General features: G+C 47.1%; 1 protein-coding gene across 1 annotated transcript in view; it reads right to left on the bottom strand.

The window, feature by feature from the left end:
* Positions 1-19,007, bottom strand: part of SLC8A2 (solute carrier family 8 member A2) — a 137,189-nt gene that overhangs the window by 21,832 nt on the left and 96,350 nt on the right. The window contains exon 3 of the mRNA XM_082230986.1: positions 561-664. Coding sequence (XP_082087112.1) covers positions 561-664 — 104 coding nt within the window. The remainder of the gene's footprint in view (positions 1-560; positions 665-19,007) is intronic.

The raw sequence follows: 19,007 nt of genomic DNA, 5'->3' as shown, positions 1-19,007 counted from the left end.
CGAGATGAGCTCCGCAACCCCAGAGTCGGGTTACCCTTTTAGCTTTTCACCTCCCTTGGTCTCCAAGATTAAGAGGTCCCAACTTGGAATTGTGGGGGAGCCTCACCCTTAGAGCCTCTCCAAAATCCCAAAGCTGCTATCGTTAGCAGTTATTTACTTATTTATATGCTGCTTACCTGCCAAAACTGCTTCTGTAAGCGCTTTACAAGTACAAAACCAACAGCAAGCAGCAAAACCAAAAGCGAAGTGCCGCTGGTGGCAGTTTTGCAAGGCTGTGTCCCAGTTCAGGTGGGCTGCTTAGAACATTTACCCACCTCAAACCAAACTGAACAGGGACCAGGATATGGAGGTGGGGGCCCCATAGCAATAGGTTCGAGGCCTGAGGTGCCTCCCCTGTGCTATAGGGGAAGGTGGGAAGCAAATGGTCCTCTAGGGACGCTCCTCCACCATTGATGACCATCTCCAGATGAACATCACTCCCCAGTTTTCATGATGACACCTCCAGTCTTTTGCTCTGGATTTGAAAGGTGCTCTCCCCACCACACCCCATAGCCACCTACCTGATATACCCCTTTTCAACCAGCGTGGCTGTCCCAGCTCTATGAAGAAGCTGTCCTTCTTCTCATATTCTTCAACGTCCACAATTTTCACATAAAGGGATTTCCTGGAGAAGGAAGGGTGAGAGGGGAGAGAAAGCATTAAAGTCTTCATTGGGAAGAGTTTAAAGGATGCTGAGGTTGCAAACCACATGCCCAGATATTCCTGCAAAGAGATTTGGCCCTGCAGGATCAGGCTGAAGCCCCCATCTACTCCAACATCCTAACCTCCAGTTCCAACCAGGTGCCCATGGGAAGCCCAGATAAGGTCACCTGGGTGCAACAGAACTCTCTCAACTTGTGATCCCCCAGCGACTGGCATTCAGAGACAGGCTTCCTCTGAGGGTGGAGGCACTGCTCAGCCATCGTGAATAGGAGCTACCAAAAGGCCTCGCCCTCAACAAATTTGTCCAATCCTCTTTTATGGCAATCCGAGTTAGTGGCCATTTCTGCGTCCTGCGGCAGCCAGTTCCAGAGGTAAACGGCGTGCTGCTGAGTGAAGAAGTGCTTCGCTTCCTCTGAATCTCTTGCCAGTGCGTTTTGTCAGATGGCCCTGGGTTCCAGTATCATAGACTCATAAAACTGAAGAGTTGTAAGGGACCCCAGGGGTCATCTAGTCCAACCCTCTGCATCACAGGAATTTCAGCTTAAGCAGCATGATGGGAGCAGGAGAGAGAAAGCGTCTATTCCCTTTTTCTCTAGGCAATGCATCATTTTATAAAGCTCTATCATGTTCCGATCCTTTACTCATTATCCTCTGACTAAAAACCCCCAAATGTTGTAAGCTTTCCTCGTAGGGAAATTGTTTCAGCCCCCTGATCACTTTTTGCAACTTTATGCAAAACCTTTTGCCGCCTCCCCCCCCCCCGCCCCCTTTGCAACTTTTCCAGGTCTGTGATCTCCTTTTAGGGATGCAGCAGGAAAGACCTGCCAAGATAGAAAGATAGAGATAGATGATAGATATAGATAGATGATAGATGATAGATGATAGATGATAGATGATAGATAGATAGATAGATAGATAGATAGATAGATAGACAGACAGATAGACAGATAGACAGATAGATGATAGATGATAGATGATAGATAGATAGATAGATGATAGATAGATAGATAGATAGATAGATAGATAGATAGATAGATAGATAGATGATAGATAGATAGATAGATAGATAGATAGATGATAGATGATAGATATAGATAGATAGATAGATAGATAGATAGATGATAGATAGATAGATAGATGATAGACAGACAGATAGACAGATAGACAGATAGATGATAGATGATAGATGATAGATGATAGATGATAGATAGATAGATAGATGATAGATAGATAGATGATAGATAGATAGATAGATAGATAGATAGATAGATGATAGATAGATAGATGATAGATAGATAGATAGATAGATAGAGATAGATAGATAGATAGAGATAGATAGATGATAGATGGATGATAGATAGATAGATAGATAGATAGATGATAGATAGATAGATAGATGATAGATAGAACATGCATCCAAAGCAGTTACCAGAGGAGCAATGAGGAGGAATGCAGAGAGAAGAAATGCCATGGTACATCTGCAGCAGCACAACTGGATGACTTTATCTGCCCTGGCTGCAACAAAACATGTCTCTCTTGTATCAGTCTCTACAGCCACAGCAGGCGCTGTAATTCTCCAATGGTTTGACTCACCCCCATAGGCACAGTCTTCCATTGTCTCCCAGGACAGATGGATGCCAACAACAGGCAAGAGAGAGAGAGAGAGATCGATCCCACTGGAAGTCAGTGATGACAATACAGTGGTACCTTGGTTTGCATACAGTACGTCTTGGTTTGCATACAGTTTGGATTACAAACATGTCAAACCTAGAAGTGTGTGTCCCGGTTTGCAACCTTTTTTTTTTTTTTTTTGGATTACAACCCTTTGGGGGGGATTATGAACAATTGGGGGGGGAGGCCGCATTGGCGAAAGCGCGCCTTGGCTTACAACCTGTTTTGGTTTACAAACGGACCACCGGAACAGATTATGGTTGTAAACCAAGGTACCACTTTACTGAGCTGTACCAAGCAAAGTTTTTACTTTGTATTTCCATAAGGCTGAAAAAGTCCCCCCCCTCTCTCTGCGCCTGCAGTGTAATTAAAGCCGGGAGCCCCTGAGAAAGCAAACCATCACCTGAAGACCCCCATTTTGCAAACCCTTTTTATCTTTCAAGTGCACCAGAAGAAAACATTTCCTTCCAGCCTTGGTTTCCATGGTGTGTTCCGTGGCGCATAAATGCTCTCATCAGACCACCCTCTCGCATCCTCCCTCTCCCGACTCGTTCCAAAGAGTGGGCGCTTCTCTGGCAGGTTAGGTATCTGCTGGCAGCCAGATTAGGGGAAGATCACATCACTTGGGGGGGAAAGGAGAGACAGGGATCCTTCCCTGCTATTCTCTCCTCTCTATCAGACCCTGGCAGATGGGCAGAGTGACGACATCAGAAACCAACCGGAGAGGCAGGACGAGGAGGAGGAGGGAGGGAGGGAAGGAGAGCGATCACATTCACTTGGTGCTATACCAGCTCCACTGGCTCCCGGTGGAGTACAGGATCAGGTTTAAGGTGCTGGTTTTAACCTTTAAAGCCCTTCACGGCCTAGGACCCTCGTACCTATGGGACCGCCTCTCCTGGTATGTCCCACGGAGGACCTTACGGTCTTCAAACAAAAACATCTTGGCGATCCCGGGCCACAGGGAGGTTAGGCTGTCCTCGACCAGAGGCAGGGCTTTTTCGGCTGTGGCCCCGATCTGGTGGAACGCTCTGTCCCAAGAGACTAGGGCCCTGCGGGACTTGACATCTTTCCACATGGCCTGCAAGACAGAGCTGTTCCACCAGGCCTTTGGCCAAGGCACAGTCTGACCCCCTCCTTTGGTAATCCTCATAGCACTCTAGCCCAATGGTTGCCATTAATTAGATTTTGCATTGATTTTAAAATGAATTGATTTTAGAATGTTGTGTTACTTTTATTGTTGTTAACCGCTCTGAGCCCGGCTTCGGCTGGGGAGGGCAGGATATAAATAAAATTTTATTATTATTATATAATTATTTGGTCAGTGCTGTAGCTCAGGGACAGAGCATCCATCCTGCATGCAGAAGGTTAATCTCAGGGTTGTGGGTTTGAGCCCCAGGTAAGGCAAAAATATTTCTGCATTGCAGGGGGTTGGGCTAGATGACCACCGGGGTCCCTTCTATTCTCTACAGTTGTATGATTCAAGGAAGCTGGACAAAGTGGGCCATTGGCGTGTTCCAGGAAGCTCTTCTTCCTAACAGTCCAGCGGCTCTTGCAGTCTGCACAGTGGCCCATCAGCTTGATCTCGCTCTCAAGAGAGTGGATTTGGGGACGTCTCCACCAGATTCTAGTGAAGGAGATCTCATTTGGCTTCTTAAAGGTAAAGGGGTAAAGGGACCTCTGACCACTAGGTCCAGTCGCGGACGACTCTGGGGTTGCGGCGCTTATCTCGCTTTAGTGGCCGAGGGAGCCGGCGTACAGCTTCCGGGTCATGTGGCCAGCATGACTAAGCCGTTTCTGGCGAACCAGAGCAGCGCACGGAAACACCGTTTACCTTACCGCCGGAGCGGTACCTATTTATCTACTTGCACTTTGACGTGCTTTCGAACTGCTAGGTTGGCCTTCCTGCCAGAGCGGCACCTATTTATCTACTTGCACTTTGAGGTGCTTTCGAACTGCTAGGTTGGCAGGAGCAGGGACCGAGCAACAGGAGCTCACCCCGTCGCGGGGATTCGAACCGCCGACCTTCTGATCGGCAAGTCCTAGGTTCTGTGGTTCAACCCACAGCGCCACCTGTGTCCCTCATTTGGCTTCTTACTAGACGGGTTAAAACTAAGTTTACATGAAATATCTGGACATACACCCGGACAACACCATTACTGGCCCCAACAACATCACACATACCATCTCGGGACTATTCAATTGCTCATCGTCTAACATTGTGTATGCCATCAAATGCCAACAGTGTCCTTCAGCTCTCTATATTGGACAAACAGGCCAAACCTTACGCCAAAGAATAAACGGACATAAATCTGACATCAAGAATCACAAAACAGAGAAACCAGTAGGAGAACACTTCAATCTTCCAGGACATTCTATACAAGATCTCAAAGTAGCTGTTTTACTACAAAGGAATTTCAGAAATAGACCGGAAAGAGAAGCTGCTGAATTGCAACTCATTACCAAACTTAAAACCATGGAGAGACCTGGTCTGAACAGAGACATTGGATTCTTATCTCATTATACATGACTAAGCCATTTTTCACCTTCTCACCCCTTGCCTTTTCCTGTAAGACCTATTACAGTCGTTAAGAGTCGTCAACAGGCTCATCTCAGCTATCTGCCAATATCCCATTCCCACCACCCTTCTGAGTAATACCCCTCCCCACCTTCTCACTATATAGAAGGATCTGGCAACTTCTGTTTCAGTGTATCTGAAGAAGTGTGCATGCACACGAAAGCTCATACCAAGAACTAACTCAGTTGGTCTTTAAGGTGCTACTGGAAGGAATTTTTTTATTATGAAATATCTGGGGCAGCTTTTCTGCTGTCCGTGGTGCTGAAACGAGATCTCTCACAACGCCTTTTAAACCTCTTAGGGCGTGTTTAATTCTTAGATAGCTTCCCGTCCCCCGCTACCCCAACTTTCACTTTAGGTGGTTGTTGCCATGCAACTGGGATCTGCAGCCAACCTAGGCTCCCTCGCAAACATACCTGCGTGACACACAGGGTTGCCATCACCCTTGGTAATTGCATTTGGGTTCTGCCGTTCCTCCAAGGATCTCAAAGTGGCAAGTATTGGGCTTTTGCAATTGCATCCTCCTCTGCAAAGGAGGTTTGGCAACACTTTTTTTGGGTGCCAAGGGTTCAGAGACACATTCCCTCAGATGTAATCTGTTAAACAGGGGTACATGTTGCTGGTGGATGGAGCCAGAACCAAGAATGGGGTGCAGCCAGGGACAAAAATGTTGTGGGTGAAATAATCTGGAAAACCCTACCCTGATTCAGTTCAGTCTTTCTCACATTAGAATTCCCAATGCTGTGCTTCGGTACTCCCTGCCACTTGAATTTTTTTTAATGGTATCAAATAACAACCTGTGTCGTATTGTTTGGCAAGGGAGCCAGGAGAACAGGGTTTTGGGGGGAGGGGGCTAGCAGTGTTATGATAGATGCCACGTAGAATGTTCTGTGCTTAAGCAGGTTGCAAATGTTTCCAAATAAATAAAACAGCTCAGTTTCCAGCAATCTCTGGCACGCAACCCCGATGGAAGGAGAAAAGTTGCTCACCCCTGATTTAAAGGGACACCAAATGGCATAGGAGGCCTCAGAATTGAGCAAGGCTTTAAAGGCAGTGGCAAGACTTGGCAGAGCAATGGGTATATATTTCAGTTTCACAAAGCAAGAGGCTGTTTTCTACACACAAACACACCTGTCTCCATGCTCCCTCCAGAGAAGCAAGGGTCATTATCATCTCAGCCTGGTGAAAGTTCTCAAGACAGGTGCCTTAGAGGATGAATGAAGGGCCTGAACTGGGGAGGATACCAAGGGCCAGAGAGAAAGGTTTGGAGGACCGCATTCTCTCCCCCCCGCCCCGACCTGTGGTTCTCCACCCTTGCTCTGAAGAATGAAGCCTGATGGGTGGATTTCTCTAGGACAGTCGAGAGCCATCCAATCTTGGAGCTTACAAAGATCAGGTGCTGCCCAGAACTCCATAAACACAGCAAACGAGAGATGAATAAGGAGTTCGTTGTGGAGAACCCCCTGAACAGCAACTCCACCCCCCCCCCCAAATTGACAGGAGTGCAAGCTTGCACTCAGGAATTAAGGGTCTGTGGAGTCATTTGAGAGATTTTCCTAAAGACTTTTGACCTGAAGCTCTTCCATGACAACATCGCAGGTCTGCCACACTTGCAAGGATGTCCTCATTGTGCCCTGGCAGCTGTGCAAGGATGGCTGAGATAATGTATGTGAAACATTAGGATGGCTGAGATAATGTATGTGAAACATTAGGATGGCTGAGATAACGTATGTGAAACATTAGGATGGCTGAGATAATGTATGTGAAACATTTGGAAATGCATTATAAACTATTATGGCGATGATTTATCTGCCTGTCTTCATCGCGGCTTCCCAGTTTGTTTCACTTGCAGACAAGTCCCTGCGAATGTGTAGCCTCTGCCCTCTGGTAGAAAATACCTCTTTCTGACTCATTTGCTTATCCCCATCTAGAAGATTTGTCATCGCAGATAATTATTCATTTCATTCCGCCCACGGTTTGCTTTATCCCCTACCCCACTCCAGCGGTATTATTTTTTAGATAGATACTTTTTTCCTCTCTCTCACTCACTGATACACAAACACACAAACAACATGTAAAATGTAAGCCAAAGACACACAATCCTAATTTAAATTCACCTAAAGGTTAGATAAATTTCTTTAAATAGTCTGTTTACTGAAAGCAGGGTTGGTTTTAAAAAAAACTGTGCATCCTCTCAAAATCCACAAAGGAGTTGAGACTATGTTTGAGCATGTGCAGAGTGCACCGCCTACACTCCAAAGTAGCCATAACCAGATCTCTTCACCTCTCCTAACGAAGGGAGAATACTTCCAGGCCAGAGGTCATGATTTCCAGACAATTTATTTTAAAGTTAACTATTTTAATTTGGGTTGCCACTTCCACACTGGGCGGGGGGAGTGCTAAAGAGGACAGAGATTTACATAAAATTTGCATGTGATGATTTATATGCTTGGATGCAAATTTAGAAATAATTACTATAATTGAAATAGGAATGCAGCGCATCTCGCCTGCGACCTGTTTGCTTCTTCGTTTTGCTATCTGTTGAGTGCAGGCAATTTCCAAGGCCCCTGCATGCTTTCCTTCATAGGGTCCTTTAAGTTTCAACTCTGCTAGGGCCAGAAAGCCCTTTAGAGGATGCCTTAAAAACACGAGGACTGTCCTCTGTGAGGACCCTAATTGCTATTTATTTCTCAGATTTACAAATAAATGTAACTGAATGCAACACCTTAGGCAAAATAAGGACAAGGCTGTGCTCCTGCTGCTCCCCAGGGCCGGCCCGATCATTGGGTAGAATGAAGCAACAGCCTCAGGCATCAGGTGCTCGGGGGCAACAGCAGCTTCAGCAGCCTGGAGCTGTTTCTCCTGACTCCCTAGCCAGAAGAAGGAGAATCTCACCCAATCCTGGGTGAGTTAGATGCAGCCCTCAAGACCTCTCTATCTGGCTGTTGTAGAGGCCACACCCTCTCCTCAGCCATATCCCAAGCCAAGCCCCTTTTCCTCAGGGGACACACCTCCCATCGGCCCTTCTTCGCAGTCCCCTTGGGTATTTGCGCCTGACTAGAAAGAGCCTGGTTAAAGAGTCTAATCCGTATAGTTCAAGCTATGGTTTTCCCAGTCATGATGTATGGAAGTGAGAGCTGGACCATAAAGAAGGCTGATCGCCGGAGAATCAATGCTTTTGAATTCTGGTGCTGGAGGAGACTCTTGAGAGTCCCATGGACTGCAAGAAGATCAAACCTATCCATTCTTAAGGAAATCAGCCCTGAGTGCTCACTGGAAGGACAGATCCTGAAGCTGAGGCTCCAAGACATTGGCCACTTCATGAGAAGAGATGTTGGGAAAGATGGAGGGCACAAGGAGAAGGGGACAACAGAGGACAAGATGGATGGACTGTGTTCTCGAAGCTACAAACATGAGTTTGACCCAACTGCGGGAGGCAGTGGAAGACAGGAGTACCTGGCGTGCTCTGGTCCAGGGGGTCACGAAGAGTCAGACATGACTAAATGACTAAACAACAACAACAGTGGCTAAGAGGGCAGAAGGTCCAGGGAACTGGGAGAGACAGGCAGCTGTTCCCTCTGCCATCCTGGAGACATTAGGCCATGTCTAAAAGGGCTGCGTGTGGTGCTGTGGGTTAAACCACAGAGCCTAGGACTTGCCAACCAGAAGATTGGCGATTTGAATCCCCACGGCGGGGTGAGCTCCCGTTGCTCGGTCCCTGCTCCTGCCAACCTAGCAATTCAAAAGCACGTCAAAGTGCAAGTAGATAAATAGGTACCTCTCCGGCGGGAAGGTAAACGGTGTTTCCGTGCGCTGCTCTGGTTCGCCGGAAGCGGCTTAGTCATGCTGGCCACATGACCCGGAAGGTGTATGCCGGCTCCCTCGGCCAGTAAAGCGAGATGAGCACCGCAACCCCAAAGAAAAAGTCTTTGCACCCGCCCCAAATACATGAGCTAGCATCTCTTTCAGCTCCTTCTCTGGCTAGCATGTCCCCGCCTCTACCTAAATTTGTCCACTCCCCCCCCCAATCCCACAACGGGATGAAGCAATTGGAGGGAATTAATGGGGGGTAGGGGTGTCCAGGGAGAGGAAATCGCGCTGGTGCCCTAACGAGTGGGATGGTACTTGGCTGCTCCCTTTCCCACCCCTCCCACCAGCAGCAGCATCAGGGAGCAAGGTTGCCGTGGCAACCGAGATCCTGTCTTGTTGACATGAGGCTCAGAGAAAATCAATTACTGACAAATTACACAGGTTCCACCACCACGGAAAGAAGGGGGCCGAGGGATGGAGGGAAAGCAGAGGAGGGGGGGAAACTCAAAAAGTTCTCGCGGGGTTACAAGGTTGGAAAGGGCGAAGGAAGCAGAGAAAGAAAAACTGAGCTATTTTTCTTCATTCGTATGCTTAACCCGAGCCTATCACCCGCCTACCCACTGCTGCTTCCCTCAAACTTTATGCGATTGCACCCCAGCCCTTTTGAAGTGGCATGAAACTTCTGCACCCAACCCACACACTGGGCACTAATAACATCAGAAGAGGCGTAAGAACATCAGAAAAACCCTACTTAGATCAGGCCAACGGCCTATATAAGTCCAGCATCCTGTTCCCACAGGGGCCGCCCGTGGGGAACCAGAATTTATGCACACGAGAACTCTCCCCTCTTGTGCTTTCCAGCAACGAATATTCAGGGACATCGTCGCCTCTGATCGGTGAGGCGGTAGCCACTGAGAGACTTGTTTGTGAATTTCTCTAATCCTCTTTTAAAGCCATCACTGCCTCCTAAAGAAGTGAGTTCCATAGTTTAACTTTGTGCTGCATAGAGAAGTCCTTCCTTTTAGGTGTCCTGTTCATCTTCACGGGGTGCAGGGGGTCTTTGGGGCAGGAACTCGGGGGAACTGAGTTTCCTTACCTTTAGAATATTATTATTATTATTATTATTATTATTATTATTATTATTATTATTATTTTATTGGGACTGGGGCTAGAACATATATATATACCCAATAAAGGTAAAGGGACCCTTGACCATTAGGTCCAGTCGTGGCCGGCTCTGGGGTTTACTGGCTGAGGGAGCCGGCGTACAGCTTCCGGGTCATGTGGCCAGCATGACTAAGCCACTTCTGGCGAACCAGAGCAGCGCACAGAAATGCCGTTTACTTTCCCGCTAGAGCGGTACCTATTTATCTACTTGCACTTTGACGTGCTTTCGAACTGCTAGGTTGGCAGGAGCAGGGACCGAGCAACAGGAGCTCACCCCGTCGCAGGGATTCGAACCACTGACCTTCTGATTGGCAAGTCCTAGGCTCAGTGGTTTAACCCACAGTGCCACTGCCTGAGCCCCAAATCCACCTTTATCTGTAATCAATAAAGTTGTGGCCATTTCTAATCCAGATCATTGTCTGCTTGTATTAATCACATCTTACATTTAGCTCAGGGATGCAGGTGGTACTGTGGTCTAAACCAGAGAGCCTAGGGCTTGCCAATCAGAAGGTCGGCGGTTCGAATCCCCGTGAAGCGGCTTAGTCCTGCTGGCCACATGACCCGGAAGCTGTACGCCGGCTCCCTCAGCCAATAAAGTGAGATGAGTGCCGCAACCCCAGAGTCGTCCGCGACTGGACCTAATGGTCAGGGGTCCCTTTACCTTTACATTTACCTCCCAGCCGAGGTGTGTGTTCGTATGCGCCACTGTGACTGGGCCCAAAACTAACTAACTAACTACCGTATTTTTCACTCTATAAGACGACCAGACCACAAGATGCACCTAGTTTTTGGAGGAAAACAAGGGAAAAAATATTCTGAATCTCAGAAGCCAGAACAGCAAGAGGGATCGCTGCGCAGTGAAAGCAGCAATCCCTCTTGCTGTTCTGGCTTCTGTGATAGCTGCGCAGCCTGCATTCGCTCCATTAGACGCACACACATTTCCCCTTACTTTTTAGGAGGGAAAAAGTGAGTCTTATAGAGCAAAAAATACGGTAACTAACTAACCAACCAACTAAGTAACTAACTAACTAACTAACTAACCAACCAACCAACCAACTTCATAGTTATTTATCCCACCTTTTTCCATAAAAAAGCAGTGAATAGATGTCCATGACTTCAAGTGTCAGGAGAGAGGGAGAAAAAGGTTTCTCTCGCACCACTTTCTCCATGCTTCCCTTTTAGGACTTCTGCCAGGTCCTCAAATAGACATTCGCTCAGATGTTAAAGCAACTTTGCATTTCATTTGTGCCTTGAACGTCAGGCCTGGGAGACCACTCAGTTTTCAGCCAGCCCTTGTTTGTTGGCGCACCCCATATGTTCACGGTTGCTTGCTCTCCATGATGACAAATAAATAAGAATCATCCACTAAAGTCAAGAGATTGAGCTTGTGGGGAATGACAACACACACACACACACACACACACACACACACAATAATTCTGCCTGGATATTGGGCTCCATGTGGCTGAGCCTGTCCTGAAGTGTCAGAGGATCCCCTTGGCTAATAATAATAATAATAATAATAATAATAATAATAATTGCTTGTTTATTGTACCCTGCCCATTTGACTGGGCTGCCCCAGCCACTCTGAACTGCAGTGGCGTGCAGTGAAATTTGTCATAGGGGAACAGTTAGGGGCAGAGGCACCAGCTTGCAAAGGCTGGTGGGGAGCTGACACAGGTGTGATGTTGCGCACATGAACATCGCACCTCCCTCCCTAAGCCAGGCAGAAGCTTCCCAGGCTTTGGGAAGGATCCTGCAGCCCTCCTGCCTCCTTCCCGACATCAGGAGAATGGAATAAGCTGCCATATGAATGCAGGCTGAGCTATGATTTGCCAGAGCTTAACTATGGCAAAGAATATTTGTGTGCGCTCTCTCTCTCTCTCTCTCTCTCTCTCTCTCTCTCTCTCTCTCCTTTTATTAAATAATAATACATTTGTTTGATTCTTTGCCTTCTCCTTCTTTCCACTTGCCCAGACTCCAGGAGCTTTGGTTGCTCTAAACAATCTCCACCCTTTTGCTCCATTTTTGCTCAGGCTGGGTCCTTCCCTCTCTTTTCCCAACCCAGCGTGAGCCAGACAGGCTGCTTGCGTGGGAGTGCAATTATGCCGTTATTCAGAGAGAAAAAACGCCTTTCTGCTCCGGAGCGGGTGGAAATCCTCTAGGTAGCTCTGTGAGCACATGCACGGACAGAGGCATGCACGCACTCTAGGCCACACTTGTGTGTGTGTGTTCATACAAAGAGAGCTAAGGGCATGGGTAGGCAAACTAAGGCCCAGGGGCCAGATCCGGCCCAATTGCCTTCTAAATCCGGCCACGGATGGTCCGGGAATCAGCGTGTTTTCACATGATTAGAATGTGTTTTCACATGAGTAGAATGTGTTAAGGAAATCAGCCCTGAGTGCTCACTGGAAGGACAGATCCTGAAGCTGAAGCTCCAAGACTGTGGCCACCTCATGAGAAGAGAAGACTCCCTGGGAAAGACCCTGATGTTGGGAAAGATGGAGGGGACAAGGAGAAGGGGACGACAGAGGACGAGATGGTTGGACAGTGTTCTCGAAGCTACCAGTATGAGTTTGACCAAACTGAGGGAGGCAGTGGAAGACAGGAGTGCCTGGCGTGCTCTGGTCCAGGGGGTCACGAAGAGTCGGACACGACTAAATGACTAAACAACAACAAAGAATGTGTCCTTTTATTTAAAATGCATCTCTGGGTTATTTGTGGGGCCTGCCTGGTGCTTTTACACGAGTAGAATGTGTGCTTTTATTGAAAATGCATCTCTGGGTTATTTGTGCACAGGAATTTCTTCATTTCCCCCCTTCAAAATATAATCTAGCCCACCACATGGACTGAGGGACCATGGCTGAAAAAGATTGCTGACCCCTGGCTAAGGGGGAACCCACGCCTGGTTCGAGCCAAAGTTAAATCAGGTACAAGAGATGTTTCTTTTTAAAAATGCATGTTCCAAATGATGGAATTGAGGTGTCAAAGCAGGATGTGAAAGATTCATTCTCTGTTGCAGGAAGAGAGAGCAGTAGATGTGAAAAGGATCTAGGAGTCTTGGTTGACCACAAACTTGACATGAGCCAACAGTGTGACGCGGCAGCTAAAAAAGCCAATGCAATTCTGGGCTGCATCAATAGGAGTATAGCATCTAGATCAAGGGAAGTAATAGTGCCACTGTATTCTGCTCTGGTCAGACCTCACCTGGAGTACTGTGTCCAGTTCTGGGCACCACAGTTCAAGAAGGACACTGACAAACTGGAACGTGTCCAGAGGAGGGCAACCAAAATGGTTAAAGGCCTGGAAACGATGCCTTATGAGGAACGGCTAAGGGAGCTGGGCATGTTTAGCCTGGAGAAGAGGAGGTTAAGGGGTGATATGATAGCCATGTTCAAATATATAAAAGGATGTCACATAGAGGAGGGAGAAAGGTTGTTTTCTGCTGCTCCAGAGAAGCGGACACGGAGTAATGGATCCAAACTACAAGAAAGAAGATTCCAGCTAAACATTAGGAAGAACTTCCTGACAGTAAGAGCTGTTCGACAGTGGAATTTGCTGCCAAGGAGTGTGATGGAGTCTCCTGCTTTGGAGGTCTTTAAGCAGAGGCTTGACAACCATATGTCAGGAGTGCCCTGATGGTGTTTCCTGCTTGGCAGGGGGTTGGACTCGATGGCCCTTGTGGTCTCTTCCAACTCTAGGATTCTATGATTCTATGATTCTATGAAGTTCAGAATGTAAGGTAAGTCCCGTTGGATCAGAATATCAAGAGCAGCTTCCTGTTCCTGCCCATCCAGATACTCCCAGGAAGTCCACAAGCTGGATATGACATCAAGAGACCTCCCCCATTTTCTGTCTCTGGTGTCTGATATTCAGAGATAGACTGCCTCTGCTCCTGAAGGTTCCATTTACATGTAATGACTCATATCAGTGCTGTCAGTTGTCTGCCCCCCTCCCCTTATAGTCACATATATTCCCAAACATGTCTTGGAATTTTCCATAGTGGAGGACAAATAGCTGCCAAATTTCAAAAATCTGAAAGAGTCACTCACAGCTGTCCATGGAGGCGCAGGTCAATTCTGTGTCCAGGGTAGCTGTTTACCAGCTCCATCTGGTACACAGGCTGAGACCCTCCCTGCCTGCGGACTGTCTCGCCAGAGTGGTGCATGCTCTGGTTATCTCCCGCTTGGACTACTGCCATGCGCTCTACGTGGGGCTACCTTTGAAGGTGATCCGGAAACTACAACTAATCCAGAATGCGGCAGCTAGACTGGTGACTGGGAGCGGCTGCAGAGACCACATAACACCGGTCTTGAAAGACCTACATTGGCTCCCAGTACGTTTCCGAGCACAATTCAAAGTGTTGGTGCTGACCTTTAAAGCCCTAAATGGTCTTGGCCCACTATATCTGAAGGAGCATCTCCACCCCATCGTTTGGCCCGGACACTGAGGTCCAGCGCCTTCTGGCGGTTCCCTCGCTGCAAGAAGCCAAGTTACAGGGAACCAGGCAGAGGGCCTTCTCGGTAGTGGCACCCGCCTTGTGGAACGCCCTCCCACCAGATGTCAAAGAGAACAACAACTACCAGAATTTTAGAAGACATCTGAAGGCAGCCCTGTTTAGGGAAGCTTTTAATGTTTGATGCATTACTGTATTTTAATATTTTGTTGGAAGTATAAATTATTATTATTATTATTATTATTATTATTATTATTATTATTATTCCAGTCCTTACAATTGGGGTTCACTGCTTGGCTTATTGTGAAATGAAAGCAAAGTCAGAAGCGCAGAGGGAGATTGTAAACACTCACCCTCCGTGAACTTTAGATATTTCTAAGCCGCTTTTGGGACTGCAGGCTTCCTAAAACGGCTTCCGTTAATAACAAATATACAATTCCTTAAGAACCAATCATTACAGATTGAAGGACATGCTTGCTCTTCAAGCATAAAGCAGTTTTTAAAAAAATATGGGGCAGAAGTCTAGTGTCCACATCAAGTAATAGTTCCACTCTATTCTGCCTTGGTCAGACCACACCTGGAGTCCTGTGTCCAGTTCTGGGCGCCACAATTGAAGAAGGATACTGACAAGCTGGAAGGTGGGCAGAAGAGGGCAACCAAGATTATCAAGGGTTAGGAAACCAAGCCTTATGAGGAACGGTTGAAGGAGTTCGGTGTGTTTAGCCTGGAAAAGAGGAGACTGAAAGGAGATAGGAGAGCCATCTTCAACTATCTAGATGACTGTCACATGGAAGAGGGAACATGCTTGTTATCTTCTGCTCTGGAGGGTAGGACTTGAACCCATGGCTTCAAGTTACAAGAAAGGAGATTCTGACTAAACTTTTTTGGGGAAACCTTTCTGACAGCAAGAGCTGTTCAGCAGCATAACAGACTCCCGTGAGAGGTGGTGGACTCTCCTGCCTTGGAGGTTTTTAAGCAGAGGTTGGATGGCCAACTGTCATGAATGCTTTAGCTGAGATACCTGCAATGCGGGGGGTTGGACTAGATGACCCTCTGTGTCCCTTTCAGCTCTAAGATTCTATTTTTTTCCCAAAAGATATTTATTAAAGTTTTTAAAATATAACAATGAAAATGAAAAAATAAAAAGAAACAAAATACAAAATACAACATAAAAACAATTAAAAAACAAATAATTTTCCATAACATATCTTCCTTACGCTTATTTCCCCAGACCTCCTCATACCTCCCTTCTTTGTATTCCACTTCAATTTGTTAGTTCAGCAAATCCTTACCATTAAGCTTTAACCCATTTGTAAACCTTTTTTTCATATCTCCTAAAGCATTACAGCTGGAAACCCCTTAGTTTCTATCCAACATCCTTCTAACATTCATTAATTTTACAATATTTCTGTAAATCTTTCTAAGATTTAAATCTAAAAAAAGATTCTGTAAATCTTTCTGTAGTCTTTAAATTTCTTCCAGTCTTCTTTCACCAACTCTTCTCCCTGGTCTCGGATTCTGCCAGTCATTTCTGCCAATTCCATGTAGTCGATCACCTCAGCTCTAAGATTCTATGGTGTTATTACCATGGTTTCCTTCCAAGAGCAAAGGACTGGTGGCAGTAGAATATTTTCACCACCTTTGCAAAACCACATCTACCCAAAAGCCTGGTTTGCATGTCACACTAAGCCAAACTACGGTGCAGTGTGTGATCACCTGAGTGCAAGAGCTCCCAGGAAGGAGACTGATTCAAAGAATTGCAAAGAGTCGGAAGGGACACCAAGGGTCATCTAGTCCAACCCCCTGCAATGCCAGGAATCACAGCTAAGCTTTGCTCTTAGGGATGCATGAGAAACCCAATTCCATTTGCGCTGAAAAGCGACTCTAATTTGCCATTTCGGAAACAGTACGCGAAATTAAACAGGCCATCCTTTGAAATTCGCAGCTCTCTGAATTTTATTTTATTTTTATTTATTTATTTATTTTGCAGTGGCGTTCTCTGACCCAGTAACGTGCACAGAAATGCATATATACTTCTTAGCACCAGCTAGGCAACTGTTTCCTGACCTAGGTAAAGGTAAAGGGACCCCTGACCGTTAGGTCCAGTCGCAGACGACTCTGGGGTTGCGGCGTTCATCTCGCTTTATTGGCCGAGGGAGCCAGTGTACAGCTTCCGGGTCATGTGGCCAGCATGACTAAGCCGCTTCTGGTGAACCAGAGCAGCGCACAGAAATGCCGTTTACCTTCCCACCAGAGCGGTACCTATTTATCTACTTGCACTTTGACGTGCTTCCGAACTGCTAGGTTGGCAGGAAGTTGGCAGGAGCAGGGACCGAGCTCACACCGTCGCGGGGATTCAAACCATCAACCTTCTGATCGGCAAGCCCTAGACTCTGTGGTTTAACCCACAGCGCCACCCACGTCCCTGTTTCCTGACGTAATAAATACTATAATACTGGGTTAAAAGGGCTATTAAAAAACACACATTCCTGAACAAGAGCTTTCTGATGGTAAAAGCTGCTTGACAATGGAACAATCTCCCTCAGGAAGTGGTGGACTCTCCTTCCTTGGTGGGTTTTAAGCAGAGGCTAGATGGACACCTGTCATGGAGGCTTCAGCTGAGATTCCTACATTGCAGGGGGTTGGACTAGATGACCCCCAGGGTCCCTTCCAACTCTACAATTCTACGATTCCATACAAAGCATCAATCATGGTCTCCACAAGGTGCCTTGGCGCAGTTCATCTGTGTCTAAGAGGGGTCTTTTTTAAAATTTAACACAAACACACATACATTTATTACAAGCCTCTCGCTGAAGGAGCAATTATTTCCATCTTTCATGCTCTGGGCCCGCACTAAACCGAGCAAAAGGAGATGGAGATGGAGCAACATGAATATTTCATTGGGTGCTGAAATATTTATCTGTGCCCAGTAAGTGTGTCACCAGCTGCCGGGGGCTGCATTCCGAAGAAGGGGCTGCTCTGGGTTATGCCTCTCATCACATGCAAAAAAATGGGGATGCAGAATTCTGCAAGCTTCTCTCGTGGAACTTAAGGCACCAGCAACACTCACGCCCTGTTCCCACCTAGAATCATAGAATCATAGAGTTGGAAGAGACCACAAGGGCCATCGAGTCCAACCCCCTGCCAAGCAGGAAACACCATCAGAGCACTCCTGACATATGGTTGTCAAGCCTCTGCTTAAAGACCTCCAAAGTAGGAGACTCCACCACACTCCTTGGCAGCAAATTCCACTGTCGAACAGCTCTTACTGTCAGGAAGTTCTTCCTAATGTTTAGGTGGAATCTTCTTTCTTGTAGTTTGGATCCATTGCTCCGTGTCCGCTTCTCTGGAGCAGCAGAAAACAACCTTTCTCCCTCCTCCATGTGACATCCTTTTATATATTTGAACATGGCTATCATATCACCCCTTAACCTCCTCTTCTCCAGGCTAAACATGCCTAGCTCCCTTAGCCGTTCCTCATAAGGCATCGTTTCCAGGCCTTTGACCATTTTGGTTGCCCTCCTCTGGACACGTTCCAGTTTGTCAGTGTCCTTCTTGAATTGTGGTGCCCAGAACTGGACACAGTACTCCAGGTGTGGTCTGACCAGAGCAGAATACAGTGGCACTATTACTTCCCTTGATCTAGATGCTATACTCCTATTGATACAGCCCAGAATTGCATTAGCTTTTTTAGCTGCCGCGTCACACTGTTGGCTCATGTCAAGTTTGTGGTCAACCAAGACTCCTAGATCCTTTTCACATGTACTGCTCTCAAGCCAGGTGTCACCCATCTTGTATTTGTGCCTCTCATTTTTTTTGCCCAAGTGCAATACTTTACATTTCTCCCTGTTAAAATTCATCTTGTTTGTTTTGGCCCAGTTCTCTAATCTGTCAAGGTCGTTTTGAAGTGTGATCCTGTCCTCTGGGGTGTTAGCCACCCCTCCCAGTTTGGTGTCATCTGCAAATTTGATCCTGCCCAAAAGGAAACCTAAGAACAGCCAGAGTGGGTCAGAACCAAGTCAAATTCCCTAAGTTCAACTAAGTGCTTGATGAAGACATGGGTTTGGTCCGTCTCTTCTGAACCTCCCAAAATTCAGCAGCGGGGAGTTCCCTGCTCCCGGGCTGCCACCCCACATCGCAAGCTCCTGAGACATAGCTGTCAACTTTCAGATTTGAAAATAAGGGATCAGCAGCCTCAAAAACAAGGGATCAGCAGCCTCACCTGTCCCGGGGACAGTCTGTGGGATATCTAACAATCTGGGATAGCAGCTGGAAGCAGCGGGAAACGGCGCTGGAATAAGGGAATTTCCCGCAAAAAAAGGGAAGGTTGACAGCTATGTCCTGAGGGCGGTGGGATAGCCAAGAGAAGGCCCCTTCTGAAATAGTCTGCAGATACAGATTACTGGGCTAGATTACCGCACTTTTAGTTTGAAGTCTTACACTGGGGGGATACTTGCACATTCCATTGCGAGAAGTCCGCTCCACTTCACTGTGGGGAGGAGTTGCGGTGGACTGCGTGGCCACCCACTCACCTCCGGGGTGGTGGACGAAGTCCCGTGTTGCCCGGAGGATCCCGGCCACATCAACGACCAGCCAGCCAATCCGCTGGCTGGTGGGGGCGTGGCC

This window comes from Podarcis vaucheri (genome assembly GCF_965113315.1).
Source record: "Podarcis vaucheri genome assembly, chromosome: 7".
Lineage (NCBI taxonomy): Eukaryota > Metazoa > Chordata > Lepidosauria > Squamata > Lacertidae > Podarcis > Podarcis vaucheri.
The sequence above is the reverse complement of the archived record's forward strand: the minus strand, read 5'-3'. Positions and strand labels throughout refer to the sequence as shown.